The sequence below is a fragment of the Alligator sinensis genome, unplaced genomic scaffold (assembly GCF_000455745.1).
Source record: "Alligator sinensis unplaced genomic scaffold, ASM45574v1 scaffold135_2, whole genome shotgun sequence".
Taxonomy (NCBI): domain Eukaryota; kingdom Metazoa; phylum Chordata; order Crocodylia; family Alligatoridae; genus Alligator; species Alligator sinensis.
This window is the reverse complement of record NW_005842067.1, coordinates 1,883,752-1,900,477: the sequence shown is the minus strand read 5'-3', so window position 1 is coordinate 1,900,477 and position 16,726 is coordinate 1,883,752. Positions and strand designations below refer to the sequence as shown.

At 38.4% G+C, this 16,726-nt stretch overlaps 1 protein-coding gene across 3 annotated transcripts in view; it reads left to right on the top strand.

Moving 5' to 3' along the window:
* RAD50 (RAD50 double strand break repair protein) overlaps positions 1 to 16,726 on the top strand; it is a 35,669-nt gene that overhangs the window by 308 nt on the left and 18,635 nt on the right. The window contains exons 1-14 of one of the 3 annotated variants that reach the window (XM_025204070.1): positions 111 to 161; positions 1,984 to 2,167; positions 2,811 to 2,894; positions 3,413 to 3,564; positions 5,003 to 5,188; positions 5,350 to 5,554; positions 7,338 to 7,466; positions 8,851 to 9,016; positions 10,496 to 10,689; positions 11,680 to 11,886; positions 13,526 to 13,708; positions 13,903 to 14,060; positions 14,529 to 14,704; positions 15,728 to 15,965. In XM_025204070.1, the coding sequence (XP_025059855.1) occupies positions 2,039 to 2,167; positions 2,811 to 2,894; positions 3,413 to 3,564; positions 5,003 to 5,188; positions 5,350 to 5,554; positions 7,338 to 7,466; positions 8,851 to 9,016; positions 10,496 to 10,689; positions 11,680 to 11,886; positions 13,526 to 13,708; positions 13,903 to 14,060; positions 14,529 to 14,704; positions 15,728 to 15,965 (2,207 nt within the window). In that variant the 5' untranslated portion in view covers positions 111 to 161; positions 1,984 to 2,038. Of the gene's footprint in view, positions 1 to 110; positions 162 to 1,983; positions 2,168 to 2,810; positions 2,895 to 3,412; positions 3,565 to 5,002; positions 5,189 to 5,349; positions 5,555 to 7,337; positions 7,467 to 8,850; positions 9,017 to 10,495; positions 10,690 to 11,679; positions 11,887 to 13,525; positions 13,709 to 13,902; positions 14,061 to 14,528; positions 14,705 to 15,727; positions 15,966 to 16,726 lie in introns of those variants that run through there. The other 2 variants (XM_006023560.3, XM_025204069.1) reach the window with 2 other exon arrangements.

Genomic DNA, 16,726 nt, shown 5'->3' with positions numbered 1-16,726 from the left:
AGGGCTGGGGTGGAAGGTGTGGGGTGTGTCAGGGCTGGGGTGTGTCAGCCCAACTCCTCTGTGACTGCCTCGCTGCAGTGACCTCATGTCCTTCATCCCTGCAGCCCGTCCTCCAGGGTCCCCTGGCAGTCCTCTCCAGACAGTGACAACACCTGTTCCCGGTGCCACCCTTGCTCTTCTTATCTCTTATTACCTTCTCTCTTGCCTCTCTCTCTTTTTATTCCTGGAGTGTAAATAAATATGATTGACCATCAGTGAATAGTTGTGGAGGAAAGAGTTGTTTTACCCGTGGCTGCAGTCCTGTAATGACTCCATGTGGGTTGGCCCTTTTGTCCATGCAGCCCTTCAGAAGACAGTAGATAGGCCTCTTTATAGGCTAACAGTCTATTTGTAGATATATAAGATGAACAGATCTCAGTATAGCTGCAAGGGTTCATCTGCCCGATTATAGCTCTGTGTCTATAAAGCATGCTGAGTATTTTCCCGTTTCTAATGCAGACAAAATATTTAGAGGTAAGGATTTCTTAGGGTGATATCTTTTAACGAACCAACTATGTAGTTGGGATAAAGTTAGACAGGCTTTCGAGTGTAAGACATCTTTCCTCTGGTCATAATTGGTCCTAGTAAAAGTCCCCCCTCCACCCCCAGGAAATCCTTGCCTTTTGTGTAATTTCTGGTCCATCACAGCTATAACATCACTTATATTACCAGAAAATATTTAAAAGCATTAGGCCTGATCAAACAAGCTGGATTATTGCATCATAAACAAAAACAGTGTAAAATAATCTACATGTGCTTCAGGTTTTGGTAAGGCATGTTGAGGATTAACAGCAAAGTTTGGATTTTTTTTCAAGAAAGGTGTTTTCTGTAATTTTGCTTGCTGATTCCTGAGCAAAGCCAGCAAAACAACCCAAACTATTAACTCAATTTTTAGGAGAAGTTAATTCATATTTTTTGCTAGAAACTTAGCCTGTGGGCTGTATGCAGCCTGCGTGAGGTTAAAGTGGCCTGTAGGACTTGTTGATACAGCCCTGGGTACCCAAGGGGTGAACATTATTATTACCTGCCCCTTCCTCGCTGAGGAATTTGGGGTCTTCTGCCACTGCTGGAGACTCTAATCTGTGACAGGAGAGAAGCAGGGGCAAGTGGTGGTGGCATTCACCCCCTGAATTCTGGAGTTACATCAATGTAGTGGCTCCAGCAGTCCTGTATCACTGCCCTACTACCAGAGGTGGTCATCTGACCTGTGAGAAGCCCCAGGGTCTGGATCTGGTGCACAGCACCAAATAAGTGGTGTAACCCTGAGTAAGGTTGTTTTATGTGTGATGGGGAGTAACTGTAAATTTCTTATCATGGCCCGTATTATCTAACACGCAAGAACAGAAAATCTCTAAATGAAGATTGCCCTAATGGTGTAACTACAAGACTATAATCCGCATCTTCACACACAACAGAGGAATCATATTGCTTTCTTCAATTACACTTCTTTTTCTTTTTATGTTGCAAGGTTTTGAGTGAGAACATGGGTATAGAATCAAAAGAAGGTAGGGCTAGAAGGGACTTCATGGGGCCATCTCAGCCCAGCCCCTTGCTCAAGGCAGGATTATCCATGACTAAATTATTCCAGTCAAGTATCTAACTCTTCTGCTCTTGAAAATTTCCAGGGATGGAGATTCCACACTTCTAGGTAGCCTGGCTCAATGCTTGACTACCCTCAGGCAGAAAATTCTTGCTAATCTCCAACCTGAATTTCTTCTGCTGCTGTTTGAGGCCATTGCTCCTAACCTGTCCTCTACCAGCATAGGAAAAGCTCCATTCTCTCTGTAATCACCCTTCTGGCATTTGAAGACTATGAAATCCCATTCAGTCTTTTCTTCTCCAGACTAAATAATCCTAGGGGGCGGGGTTTAGCTATTCCTCATAAGTATGGTGTTCTGGCACCTCAAATTTTTTTTTTTCACTAAATTTGCCTTTATTTTACAGGATTTATGAAATTTAAACTCCTGGGTTCAGAAAAGGAGAAAAATATTCTGCAGAAATGTCTAAGATTGAGAAAATGAGCATCCTTGGAGTGAGGAGTTTTGGGGTAGAGGACAAAGACAAGCAAATTATCTCTTTCTTCAATCCCTTAACCATTTTGGTTGGACCAAATGGTGCAGGAAAAACGGTAAGACTTTTACAAACACAAAAAGGTATAAATTAAATAATCAAAAGCTCATCCTGTAAAGAATAATCATTTATATGAATTGAAAGGCAAATTTAAAATAAACCCCACTGACTGACATAACATTCACATAATTCTGGCTCCACTTTGTAATGATTCAGCGGCAAGCTTCACAGTAGGCATAGGGGGCTATCTGCATGTGTTTTATAAGATTAGAGCCTTATTCTATAAACTGGTATTAGGGTTTGGGATTTTATTTTTGTTTGGTGTTTTGCAGTGTGTTTAGAGTTTTAGAAGTTAGAGAAATAAAGGATGTATTGGATAACTTAATTCATATCTCCTCCAGTTTAGGATTGTGCCCTCTTGTACATTTATTAGTATTTTTGTTCAGTATAGTTTTAACATGTTAAGCCATGGAGTCTGTATTATTTCTCTTGAATGACTACCATATTGCTGAATTAACAAAATTTTATGATGGTAACTTATTTTTGGAAGAGATGCACTTTCTTTATTACATTACTTATTTTTTTTTGCTTGTCATTAAGCTTTTAAAAAAGTATATTTATGTTACTATGTTCTCTTGATTCCAACATCTTGTTTGTTCTCCATTGATATTACTGATGCACATTTATTTTAATTTCCATAGACTATCATTGAATGCCTTAAATACATATCCACTGGAGATTTCCCTCCAGGTACCAAAGGAAATTCTTTTGTTCATGATCCAAAGGTAAGAGACAGGGCAATCTGTATATCTAAGCACTACTAAAAAATATTGAATGAACTCTGGGATGAGAAAAAACAAGTACATTTCTGTAGAATATAATTAGATAAATTAACTATTCTACTTCAATTAAAAAACTAAAGGAATAGGAATCTAAGAGAGGGCAGAAAGAAAAAATGACAGAATTTGTTTTGTCGTTCATGGGTCCTAGTAATACTGCACTTGTAAATAGTTCCATTGAAAAATGCATGTTTTGGGAGGACACGCTTCATCTGGCCTGGGTTATTTGTATTTTAAGATATGGTAAAAAAGATAATCAAGTGTGAGCTTTGTCTCAGAACTCCAGAAACTGATCTCAGTGTGGGGGGGGAAAAAAAAAAAAAAAAAAAAAATTGGGTGAAACCTTGGCCTCATTGAAGCCTCCCATTGATTTTAGTGGAATTTCATCCCTTGTGGTGGAATATATGATTGTATGCTCACAGATGTTTCCTTTTGTATAAAATCATTTTTGGTCTCTGTTAAAGGTTGCCAACGAAACAGATGTCAGAGCTCAGATTCGACTGCAGTTTCGTGATGTTAACGGAGAGCTTGTAGCTGTCCAGCGATCCATGGTTTGTACCCAGAAAGGCAAGAAAACAGAATTTAAAACTCTTGAAGGTGTCATTACTAGGACAAAGTAAGTGTTGTAAACATTGTCTGTTGGATTGAGCTTTCATTTGTTTTTTTCTTGCATCTTTATATGTAAGGGTTCCGAGATCCCTTAGATGCATGTGAAAGTGTGTTATGAAAGTGGTAGTATGTGCACTCTGTTTAATTTCCTTCGTATTAGTGGTGAAGGAGTCATTTGGTTGAGAAGTGTTCTAGTTATAACCCATTCTATCTCCTGTTCAGCCCCCCACCTCTGATAGTTTTTTGAAAGGAGTGTTTATTTCGTGCTGCTCAGTATGGTTTCTCTCCCTCTGCTGGTTCTGTTAACCCAGTGGTTTTTCACTTGTGGTCCACAAACCCCTGGGGGTCCATAGACTATGTCTAAAGGGTCTGTAAAAGATTACTATGATCAAGCAGAAGTATGTGGATACCTACACTTACAATTCAAAGGTGTCTGCACCTCCACTAGACATTTTTTGAGGGTCTACAAATGAAAAAAGGTTGAAAACCACAGCGTTGACCATTTGCTACTGTATAGATGAGGGGCTTCAGCTGCGGGCAGTCTTCCCATGCTGCTGTAGAGATGAGCAGTGACAGCAACTGGGTCCCAGCACCTAGCTGCCTCTGACCTGGGGGTGGGTCACTGTGCCTCTAGCTGGAAAAATTTGCCTACCTGTGATGTAGACAAATACCATGACATTTGAGGCAGCCGTTCCTAATCTGTGGTATGCATACCACTAGTGGTACACAGACAACCTGTCAATGATATATGTTAACAGAGTTTTTATAATTACTTTAATTGCAAAAATTTGCTGGCGGTATTTAAGGCTGAACTGAAAAATTTGCTGGTAATACTTAAGGTTGTATCATTTTAAAATGGCGGTGTGCAGTCTGTCAGAGTCTGGGAACAGCTGCATTAGGGAATTAGGCAGCTGAACAGATGATATTAAGTTAAAGGGTTGGTGGGGAGAGCACATCAGTTGCTCCCTGGAAGTTATTTTCTATGCTTGCTTCCATCCTGTAGTAAGTGGAAGCTAAATCAAGGGAGCTTATTCCTGAATTCTACTCTGTGGAGTAGGAGTAGACATATGAAATCAGTTATTGTGGAGCATGGAGCGGCACTGCTTCTCACCTCTCCTTGCCTTTTTGTTAGTTTGTTTGGCTTTATATACCTAGAGTTACAGAAAGATGTTTGAAATAATGATGTGCTGTGTAAAAAAACCATTGTGCTGGAACTGATATATTTATATTTAAAATGGAAGAGTGAGGGGAGAATGAAGGGAAAAATGTGTTTATCACGGGAAAAAAATAAGTTGTAAAGTTTATCAAGTTTTAGGATTAAAGCAGGTAGAGTGAAAAAGTTAACATTATATAGAAATTTTTTTGTTTTAAAATAGAACTACAATTGTCTACAGCAACCAGTACTGTTTTTCTTTGTGTGTCCTATCTTAATCTATGCAATACAGGCATGGAGAAAAGGTCAGCCTGAGTTCCAAGTGTGCAGAAATTGACCGAGAGATGATCAGCTCCCTTGGTGTTTCCAAATCGGTACTTAATAATGTCATTTTCTGCCATCAAGAAGATTCAAACTGGCCATTAAGTGAAGGCAAAGCTCTGAAACAGAAATTTGATGAGATCTTCTCAGCAACCAGGTTAATTTCTTCCTACCACTAACTTAATGATAGTAATATATTTCTTTCCTTTACTAGTTTAAATGTTCAAACAAAAACATTTAGTGTTGGTTTCATTCACTGATGAAGTGTCTGTTCTGACAGAATTTGATATTTATTCTTTCTTGGCTTTCTTTTTAAAGGTATATTAAAGCACTGGATACTCTCCGTCAGGTGCGTCAGAAGCAAGGCCAGAAGGTAAAAGAGTGTCAAACAGAATTGAAGTATCTAAAACAGAATAAAGAAAAAGCACGTGAAATTCAGGATCAGCTTAACAGTAGGGAAACTCAACTGGCTGTTTCTAAGGAGAATGTAAAATCTATTGAGAATCAACTTGATCCTCTAAAGGTAATTTAGGTTCTATGACTATGCAATTAAAATCATATTGTAATAATGTTCTTGGGCAATAAGGGATAATTAAAGGTTACTTGCTATGGGAATTTCCTTACTTTTGTTTGATTAAAATCTCAAGCTTAACTTTGCATTATCAGTGTGATGGAGGTTGTATATGCTCCACACATTATGCCAGAGTTTAAAGGCTGTTTTAAACTTTCATTATCTGTCATAAGTATGTATGAATTTTTTTTTCAAAACCGTGGTGGAAATGATCTGCTTTTATCTTTACACCATCTTGGATCAATTTGAATACTACCTAAATGTTTTAGGCAGGGAAGGTTCTTAAATGCATTTACTTTCATTTGGGGGTTTCCAGTCAAATCTCGAAATCAACATCTCTTTAAGATGTCTAGTTTGTAATAAAACTTTTTTTTGGTTGAAATTCATAATTTTCAACCTGACTATTCAACAGCTGTTGTTTGAAGATTCATCGTAGTATCTACTAAATGTCATAGGAGGGCAAAATTTCGTGTTGCCTTCTTTCAAATAATCATTAAAAAGAAAGCACTGAAAGGGGGTGTCTAATCTATTCTCCCACTCTGAGAATGGTTCAGTTATACCTAGATCATTCCATTCCTGCCCATTTAACCCATGGTAGGGATAGGATTTCATAACCTCATCATGTAACCTGGTTTGTGCTTAACTTCTCTTTATAATGAGGTTTTTTTCTAAATTCCGACCTCTTAGCTGCAGTTACCTGCCTTAATTACTGTCTCATACCTCCTTGGTGGATATAGAGAGCAATTTATCGCTACACACGAAACCCTTGCTATTCGTGGTTTCAAATTCACGAATGCCAAACCTGCATCTTAAATACTTTATACACTTACAGGAGCTCCTTGGGAGCTCCGCGCTTGCTGACACTGGGTGGGTTCTTGCCACTGCCGCCGGGCTCCTGCCACCACACTCCTGCTGTCGGAACCATGCCCTCACCCCCCCGCCCCCCGTCCGCCGTGTGCACTATGTTCATGAACGCAGTGCCTTATTCTCAAATTTTGCCATTCGCGGAGGATATGAGAATGTATCCCCCGCCAATGGCGAGGGTCACCTGTGCTTTTTATAAAATGTTTTTACTTATTTGAAGATTGTTGTCATGTCCACTATAAACCACAAATCCTTTCTGCAACACTGCTTACTACCCAGTTGTTCCTTATTTCCAATTTGTTATATAAGCACCAGTCAACAAAAAAATCTGTATAAAAACTATTCCTTGTCTTTTAAGAACATAATACCTATCACCTCCTTTACCCTTGTACCACGGCATATCATATGTCAGTGCTACAACTAATACAAATAAATATAGCAATTATTATACCTGTAGCTTTTCTTTTGAGTAGGTCATTACATGTTTTTCTGGAACGTAGTTAGTTCTCTAACTATATTCTATAACGTACTGCTTGGTAAATGTAATTAAAACAAGTAAAATGCATTGCCCACACTACTTTTCTGGGCAAATAATTGCTATAGTTGCTATTGCTGCAGTCTTTATCAGAGAGGAGTTTGTTTTTCCATTATTAATGAATGAGGAGGTGTTCCACAAGACACTCTTGCTTAATAAGAAGAATATGTTATGAAAACGTTTGAGAACCCTTGTCCCATGGTCAACGATTGCTCAGAACTCTTTGTGAAGGTGCTCAATATAATCTATAATGTAATATATTTGAATAGAAAATATAAATGTAAGACCCATAAACTAATAAAGCTAGTTTACTTTTAGTATTCTCTCCTTTTTTAGACTCGTTTGGCAGAAATTGAACGGAATCTTATAAAAGTAATGGGACTTGATAATGACATTAAAGCTTTGGACAGCAGGAAGAGACAGATGGAAAAAGATAATCGGGATTTACAGCAGAAGATGGAGAAGGTTTGCCTTGCAAATCCCACATGTTGCCATTCTTAGTTCTGAAAAATCATAAGTTATATATTACTGACTGAAATAGAGTTGCTATAGAATGAAATACACATTAAAAAAACAAACGACTTGTCTACTTGCTCCTAATGTAACATTTGCTGGAGCATTTTGCTTTTGTTCTATTAGTTGCATATTCCACGCAATTTTAGCCAAGATGATTGCAAAACGGGGAGCCAAAAGATATGAATTCTTTAATGTAATCATTGAAGGACTCTTCAAAACAAAAAAAGATCCTTACAAGTAAAATCCCCAATCTGCAAAGTATTTAAGCATATGAGCAATGATTTTTAATTTTCTGGATCCAGAACAGAGCTTGTAAAAACTGAGTAAATAAGGTGCAGAGAAACTGTGTAGTAATGGCCATAGAAGTTTACAGTTTTTCCAAGAGTATCTAAGGAGACAACCACATTCAATTTGCTTCTCGGTATTGTTTTTATCATCAGTCATCAACACTAGTGTACTGTACCTGCTTTTCCTTCAGACATGAAGAAGAATGCATTTCGTTCGAAAGCTATCTCAACGATGAGTTGGTCCAACAAAATAGCTCGCCCACAAAAATTCCTATTAATGTTGATGTCTTAAAACATGCTACCTGTGTAGATATAAGGTTCTTGTATAATGTGGTTAGGTGTTAAGAATAGATATCTGAAAACATTCTCTTGCATGCATGACTTCTGAACTATTTACCATGGCATGTCAAAGTGTATTTTTAGTGTGTTGTACCTTTTCACTGAGGAATACCCTGACAAATTGGGTTTATTAAAAACTGGCTACCCCCATCAGAATAGACCTTAAATACAAGTGATTTAAATAAACAAATCCTGTTTTTAAATAAGTAGATGATGCAATGAAAATGTTGCTCTCTATTAAAAATGAAGATAAGGATTCAAGCTATTTTTAGAAACTTTCTTTCCAAAATAGAATAACTGGTTATGAAGTGAAATATAACTAGTCAAGACGTACACAAATGGCACGCTGGACTATGCTTGACCAGACAAGTACAGGAGATTTCCTATCATAAACATCATGAATCTTCCTATGTTTCCTCCTCTAAAGTAGCTAATGAAAGAGTTAAAGATCTTTCATTGTGTCTGTGCTAAAGCATATAAAACTTTTGACAGGTAGAAAGAATTTCACCAGGCAGAAATTACAGTGTGTAAATGAACATGTATCAATATGATAAAGAGAAATGGTTTTATTTGGTTCAGATCATTTTTATTTCCAGTTCCCATGGTGTTGCCTTATTAATGTTGTTATTATAGACATTAACATAAACTATTGGTGTTTTATGATTTCTCTTTTTTTTTTTCTTCTGCATGGTACTTTGACTGCACAGGTGTTTCAAGGAACAGATGAACAACTAAGAGACAGGTACCAAAATCATCAGAGAATAGTAAAAGAGAAAGAAAGGAGATTAGCAGACTGTCAGCGTGACATGGAAAGAGTAAGCAAAGAGTGCCTGAGATTCAACAGAGAGAAATCAGACCTTCTTGTCGAACAAGGTATAATACACTGATTTAAAAAAAAATCCTACTACTTAATTCTTTTTTTCAGATGTAGGCACTTGTAATAGGATAAGTGATAGAAGGCTTGTAATTGAGGTAGAATAGGGGTGCTAGATCTGACCCATGGAGCTGTGATATCCAGCTTGTGGGGCTTCGCCTGGGCTTGAAAATGTAGGGGTGCGGGAGCAGTGGCACCTAATTGCCAGTCCCCAGCTGCCAAATTTTTGTACCCAGGGGGAACCCTGTGCACTGGATAGCATGGACCTCCATGTTATATTAAGCATGTGGAGCTGATCAGTGGTGCAGGGAAGCACAGGGCTGAGTGGGGTGGGATGGAGTCAGCCTGAGCAGCAGAGGGTGGCATCGTGGTGACTAATCGTGGTGTGCGTGGCCTGACCTGGCCTGCAGATCAGCTCTCTGCCATTTATCCAGCCTGTAGGGCCAAAAGATTGAGTACTTCTGATCTAGACAAAAGTTTTGAACCGTTATGTATTCAGTTGGCTACATGTGAGGTATGGGATTGCAAATTTAAGCTTTTACCTTTTACTGTTAGATACCCAAAAGTTGATCAGTGTTCCCTGTGACATTTCAAAGTATATTTGCTCCTGTGAGGTGTGATTGTGACATGTACTATACATGTTCATTTACGGACTACTATCTGCAGAAATGAAACTGAATTTGGCATTTTTTGTTCTAGGCCATTAAAATTTCATTCTAACAGTTTTCTGTGAGCAGTTTGTCTTGGGTATGAGTTGTAAAGTTTGCAGAATTGAAATAATATCACCAACTATAGTGAATGAATTTAGGCAAGAAAATAGCTGACTAAGGCCAATGACAGGTGTTCATTAAGGTGCAACAGTCAGTTGATAGTCAGTTGGATTGGGATTGTACTGGTGCCTGACAAGAGTTTAAGTTCTTGAAGTTGCTGGTTTAACTTAAATCAGCTTAATAGCCAAGTTAGTTATACTGTTGTGAACCATTGTATGAACTATATGTAAACCATATTTGCAGTTATTTAATCCTGGTTATTTAGTTTTACCAATAAAAGCTAAACCGATACATGTTTCCTTTAAATGGCTTGTCAATGTCCACACACAGTCACCCTAGTTCAACTAAGCCAGTTCAGTCTACTGCAACTTTTCATTAAGCTGTTGCAGCAATTTATTGGAGCACACCTTACTAAAATAAATTATACTAATTAATCTATATTCTTTGGCCAACCTAAGGGAAGATTAAGAAGTAAATAACATAAATGGTGATGAACGGGTTTGTTTTAAAATCCTAAAGTGGCTTTAGTAACAGAAGGAAAAATGTCAAAAAATAGTAAATAACTTTAGGATTCTATAACTACTGTAGTTCTTGTAAGCAGCTAGAATTCATGAGATATACAGTGGCAAAAACGAGCACAATTCTCTATAAATAACCTTTTAAATGTGTAAATCCTGTTTCTGTGTGTGTGTGAATGTATACATGAAGGTCGTCTTCAGCTGCAAGCAGATCGTCACCAAGAGCACATCAGAATTCGGGATTCGTTAATTCAGACTTTAGCAGCACAGCTGGAATTTGATGGCTTTGAACGAGCACCTTTAAATGAAAGACAAATTAGCAATTTTAACAAGCTTGTGAAAGAAAGGCAAGAAAAAGAAGCAGAAACAGCTAACCAATTAATGGTAACAATTTTGTTATCCTATTGTTGTATTGTCATACTAGTACTTAACTTCCTAGTGCAGTGTGAGTTGACGGCAGTGAAGACAGCAGAAGTTAAACGTTTCTTAATTTTCCAGAAAATGTTTACAGGACATGTGTATTTGCATCCTTGTCTTACAATTCTAATACTATAAATACCTAGCAAGAAGTTTTATAATATAGTTTCTACTAGGAAAGACCCAGCAAGACCATGGTGGGGGGGGGGTATTGTTTGTTTGTTTTGTTTTTTTAATGGTGTAATTTTTTAACAATTTATTTTTGCTTGCGAAGACATGCCTGCAGGCTAAATCCAGTTTGTGGAGCCATGGCATAATTTATGAGCTGTAATATAGGGAAAAATAATTTTAGTTCAGCTTCACTTTATGACTGGAAAACAATATTTCTCCTATAAAAAACTGAAAATATTTAAATTACTATTTTTAGTGTGAAAAAAGTTGAAAAAATCCAGTTTGAAGAAAATTAAATGGAAATTTTCTGCTTGAACCCTGGGCTACCCAGCTGCTAGGCTACCTGAAGTCCGCCAAGGAAGTCAAGGAGCTTTGCAGCCTTGAGAACTGAGCTACAAACTGTCCAGGCTGCCCAGCCCCCACAGAAGATGTCTGTGCTGCTTGTTTCTTCTACTCATCAGTTTTTCTTCCTCTTAGGCTCCTCATGTGGTATGTTGCTGAGGAGCTGGAGAGTAGATGGACAGGCAGACTGGCAGGGAACCAGATATGCTTCCATTGAAAGTGCAGCCAGAACTGGCATACTCCTTAGAACGCTTGGGTTTAATGAATCTGCATTTTCCAACATAGAGTTGACTGAAAACGTTCTACTAAAAGGTTTTTAAGACTAAACTATTTCAACAGGTTGCTGTACAAATGTGCATAACAGTTCAAAGCAAGCACCTGCTAATAGTGAAATTCAGTTGTAGTTAATTGTTAAGTGAAACATATTTGTTGCATCTTTTTCAGAGGGAATTTTCAGCAAAAGAAGTAGTGAAACAAAAACAGATAGATGAAATAAGAGATAAGAAAACTGGCCTGGAAAGCACCATTGTCCTGAAGTCTGATATTCAAGATAAGAAAAAGCTCGAACTGAAGAATGTGAAAAGTGAGCTTCAGCAACTGGAGGGATCTTCTAACAGGCTTCTGGAGTTGGATCAGGAGCTTGCCAAAGCTGTACGATTTTCTGCTGGATTTGTTTTAATAAGTATACAGATGTGGTTATCTTAATGCTTCTGATCTCACCAAATAGTCCAGCTATGAGTAGGCATAATGTAATGAATAACAACCTTCCTTCTATCCCTACGGAAAGTCCCCTTGCTTTCTGTATATTCTTGTCTCTGGAACCTTGTCTGCCTATGTCCTTAGACCAACACGGCTACAACCTAAACCCCTGTCTCTGGACTGTACACTCTTGAGAGCAGAGATTGTCTACTCTTATGTACCGTTCCTAGCCTAATGTGTTCCCATTCTTGTTTGACTAGTAAGCAATACTATAAAAAATATGACTAATAGAAATGTTTTGAAAATAGATCATATTACACTTAGCAGGTTTTTACTTGTTAGATTGTCCTACATATAATGCTTATAGCCAGCCATGCCTGTTCCTAAGACAAGTTCTCTCGCTGCTACATTCTGAATTGTATCTTTCCAGTGAAGCATTCAATATTTATCTGGTTACAGTGTATGAATTTAATGTGCCATGGAGTGTAGAGCCCAAAGATTCACTGACTGTCAGTATGCAAAAAGCAAGCAGGGTATGGGTAAGACACTTTGAAGCAAGTTATGTGGATCTAGCACAGGGGTGCTCAACCCCTGGCCTGCAGGCTAAATCCAGTTTGTGGAGCCATGGCAGCCAGCCTTCAGGGCTCCCTGTGGGTTAAGAAAGTTGGTGGCAGAAAACCAGTGGCAATTAACATTGCCAGTCCTTCTCCACTGCCAAATTTCCAAGTCCTGCATGGCGAGATCAGGCTGGCCCTGGGGTATTGCTCTCCAGCAAGGTCAGGGCTTGGGGTTGTTGCTGCACAGCTAAACTTGCTGCTCAGCCACATCAGGACCCAGCCACGCATGTCCCATGTGCCAGATTTAGCCCACAGATGGACCTGGCATTACCAATCTGGCCTTTGGGGCAGAAAGATTGGACACTACTGGTCTAGCTTGTTGACGACGGGGAAAGGAATAATTAATTTTTCTTCCCTTATCTGTATGCTTTTACACTTCTTTGTAGGATGTTAGTATAGGAGCAGTTTGAAAGGCTGAGCAACCATTTCAGAGTTTTGATACCAATGCCCATTTTTTTTGTGTTACGTATCTGTTGCTTACGGCCCAGGATCACAGCCTTCATCCTCCTTTATAGGATCCTTTCAGGATCATTTAATTCTTCCTTTTACAAAACATCTGTTCACCAGGGCTCCCCAAGGGATAACAAGGTCTAATGGCCATAAACTCCAGGAAGGCCGATTTAGACTGGATATTAGAAAAAAGATCGTTATGGTGCATGTGTCCAGGGTCTGGAACAAACTCCCCCCAGAAGCACCTACTTTGGATTCTTTCAAAAAACAGCTGGATTTATTTCTTGCTGGGGTCACTTGATCCCAGCTAACTTCCTGCCTATGGTGGGGGGACCTGGACCCGATGATCACTTGAGGTCCCTTCCAGCCCCTAACATCTATGACATCTATGAAAAGGGTCCAACTTATTCTTGAGTAATGAAAAATTTTTCCTCCCATTTCATTGGACTGCTATTCCCCAATTGGCGTAAGAAAACATTGAATTTTAAAAATAATTCTTGGTGTGGCCTTGTTTTTGTATTTAGGAACATGAACTAGATAAGGCTGAGAAGAACAGTAATGTGGAAGCCCTTGAACAAGAAGTACAAGTACTGCAAATTGAGAAGGAAGATCTGGACAAAGTTCTAAGGAAATTGGATCAGGAGATGGAACAGTTGAACTTGCATACCATGACAATAACCCAAATGGACATGCTGAACAAAGACAAAGTAAGATGTTTATTTTTATTTTCCTGTTTTTACCTCCAAGATTTTATAAGGAATGGTCATTTCTTGAATCTTACAGCATTTAAAGTACTAAACGTTGTTTGCTACACTTCATAAAAGCCATATGTTTGTAAATGCATTGAGTAAAACAGATAGTGAATATTGAAAAGTGTATTTTAAAAGAACTTTTTCTCAAGGCAGACAAAGAGGAGCAGATCAGAAAAATAAAATCTAGGCACAGCGATGAATTGACATCATTGTTAGGATACTTTCCAAACAAAAAACAGCTTGAAGATTGGCTGCATGCTAAAACTAGAGAAATTAATCAGACAAGGGACAAGCTTGCCAAATTTAAGTAAGTATATATTTACTTGATTCTAGCTTCAGAATTCACTTCTGAAATTAACTTTAATATTAGAAAATTTGATCCACTTGTTTTCTCTTAATAGTTATTTCTTGTTTATTCTTGTAACAAAGCAAAATGTACAGCTAAGTTTGTTTATTTTTAGCTAATTGAAAATGTAAATGGTGTTAATGCTAAACTAATTTGCAATTTAAAATAGTTCAGTACTTCAGACCTATACTTAAAGAAATACAGTTCTGAACTTTTATGCTGAAGATATTCGGTTATCAGGTAGATTTAGTAACAGACAAATTCCGTGTGTTAACTTAGGAAACCGCTCGGTTTTAAACTCTCAAATATATTTTTACTTGTATAACATATCCTTCTCCCAAAAATTATATTTAATCCAAGTAGAATACTCAAAATATTTTCAGGAAGTGAGGTAATCTGCAGTAGAGTGAATTCATACTTTTATTTCAGCAAAGAACTAGCTTCTGCAGAGCAAAATAAAAACCATATTAGTACTGAACTAAGAAAAAAAGAAGAGCAGTTGTCTGGCTATGAAGAGAAACTTTTTGATATTTGTGGAAGCCAAGATTTTGAAAGTGATTTATACAAGCTTCAAGATGAAATTGAAAAGTCTTCTAAGCAGCGAGGTAAGTTTGTGCATTTCTCTATTTTATTTTTTTTTAAAGAATAGTTTCAACTGAAATTGCGAGCGTTAAATTAGAGGTATTGTCAGTTGTATTTTATAACCTTTTGTGTCTATAAGGTGAACAATGTTAAGTGTAAAATTTGAAATAAAATCCAATCCCCAAATGCCTTGCGTTAAAGCTAAGATTTATAAAGGTAATATAGAAATAAGAGTCTAGAAAAATTTTAATTCTATCAATTCTGTTCCTTGTTAGGTTGTTGTTCAGAATTTATTGGCAAATACTGTGACATAGTGAGCACATCTACATATGCAGTTAATGTGCATGAATAAACTCTGGAGCTTATTGCTCCTGGTTGTGCTGTTTTTAAACGTGTGTCTGGGACCAATAAGCTCTGGAATTTATTCATGCGCAGCACATTGAACTGGGTTGGAGCAGCCCCTGCTGACAGAGGGACCCAGAGGAACTCCCCCTGGCTCAGTGTGCTGTGGAGGGGCAGGAGGGTGCTTCAGCATGGGATAGCCAGAGGCAGCCCCCACACTGAAGCACCCTTGTCCTCCAGCTAGCCAGGGCAGCATCTGCATGTGCACTGCTGTGGAGGTTTTTTACACTGCAGCAGGATAGTGCTTGTAAATACAAGTAAAAAACCCCGCAGCAGCCCACAAGTAAATTAGTTTAATAGATGTCTAGCATGTAGCTTGTGATTCAGGATTGTGTCAAGAGACTGTCCCCTGCCTAAGGAGAGTGTTCCCCTGCCTAAATTTGCATTGCATGCAGAGCAGCAGCAGTTACTATGGATCTAGCCTGCGGAGCCTAATGTTAAAAAAAGAATAAAAGCTTTCAAAGCAAATCAGCCACTTCCACAAATTTGCTTCCTTATAAAAGCATCAGTTTCATCACACTAAAATATTCCTTCACTATTATTTAACAGGATGCAGTTGTCTTACTGCATGAAATGACAGATCTATTGTTGTGGATCAGGTTACACTTTGCTTTACTTGACAAACATTACTTCTTTTAAAACAGCTGTGCTTGCTGGAGCCACAGCTGTTTATTCACAGTTTATTACACAGCTGACCGAGGAGGATCAGGCGTGTTGCCCAGTTTGTCAGAGGGTCTTTCAAACCGAGACAGAACTGCAAGATGTAATTAGTGATCTACAGTCTAAGTTGCGTCTTGCACCAGACAAACTGAAAACAACAGAGTCTGAGCTTAAAAGACGGGAGAAGAGGCGTGATGAAATGATGGGACTTAAACCAATAAGGTAAGTTATTAAGCATGGTAAAGCATCTCATGTTAATATACTTGATATACGAATTATATTGTTCTAGGCACATTACAACAAACATTTTCTTTCACTTAGTCCTAAACTGTTTTGGAGTAGATGATTCAGATATCAAAAAGCTAATCTTTAACACTGTTTTTTTACACTGGCATGAAGTTACTCCCTTAGGTTATGGACATGCATTGCTTTTGTAGCACTGTATAGATCCTAGCTCTGTGTCCATATTTGCAGGGTTCATAACTATGAAGATGGTAGATCTGCCACAAAAAAGGCACATTTGCCATAAAACTTTCCTGTTTCAAACAGGAACTTCTTTGTAGTGCCACCTTTTGTAGTGTCGCACGTGACTTTGGACAGTTGTGCTACAGTGGCTTTCTTGGTCCCCCAGCATCCCAGAGTGCTCCACTGTCTATTTCCCCCTGAAAAGTGGATAGAGGGACAGTGGTGACACTAGTTGATCAGGAGCAGGAGCCTACCCAATCTCAGTGCCTTTGGGCACATCCAGATGAGCACAGTCATGTGGTATGTGGCACTGCAAACACACAGTGCCACATACCACACAATCCAAAGTTCTCTGCGCTGTTCTGGGTTTTTTCCCTTTTTTTTTTTTTTTTTTTTTTTTTTTTGACCCCTGGATATCCAGGGGTGAGAGAAACTCACAGAAATAAAATCTGAAGCAGCACATGCTCAGGCAGCACACTGCTAAAAAGTGGAGCCGGGACACTCAGAGCCACGCTGCG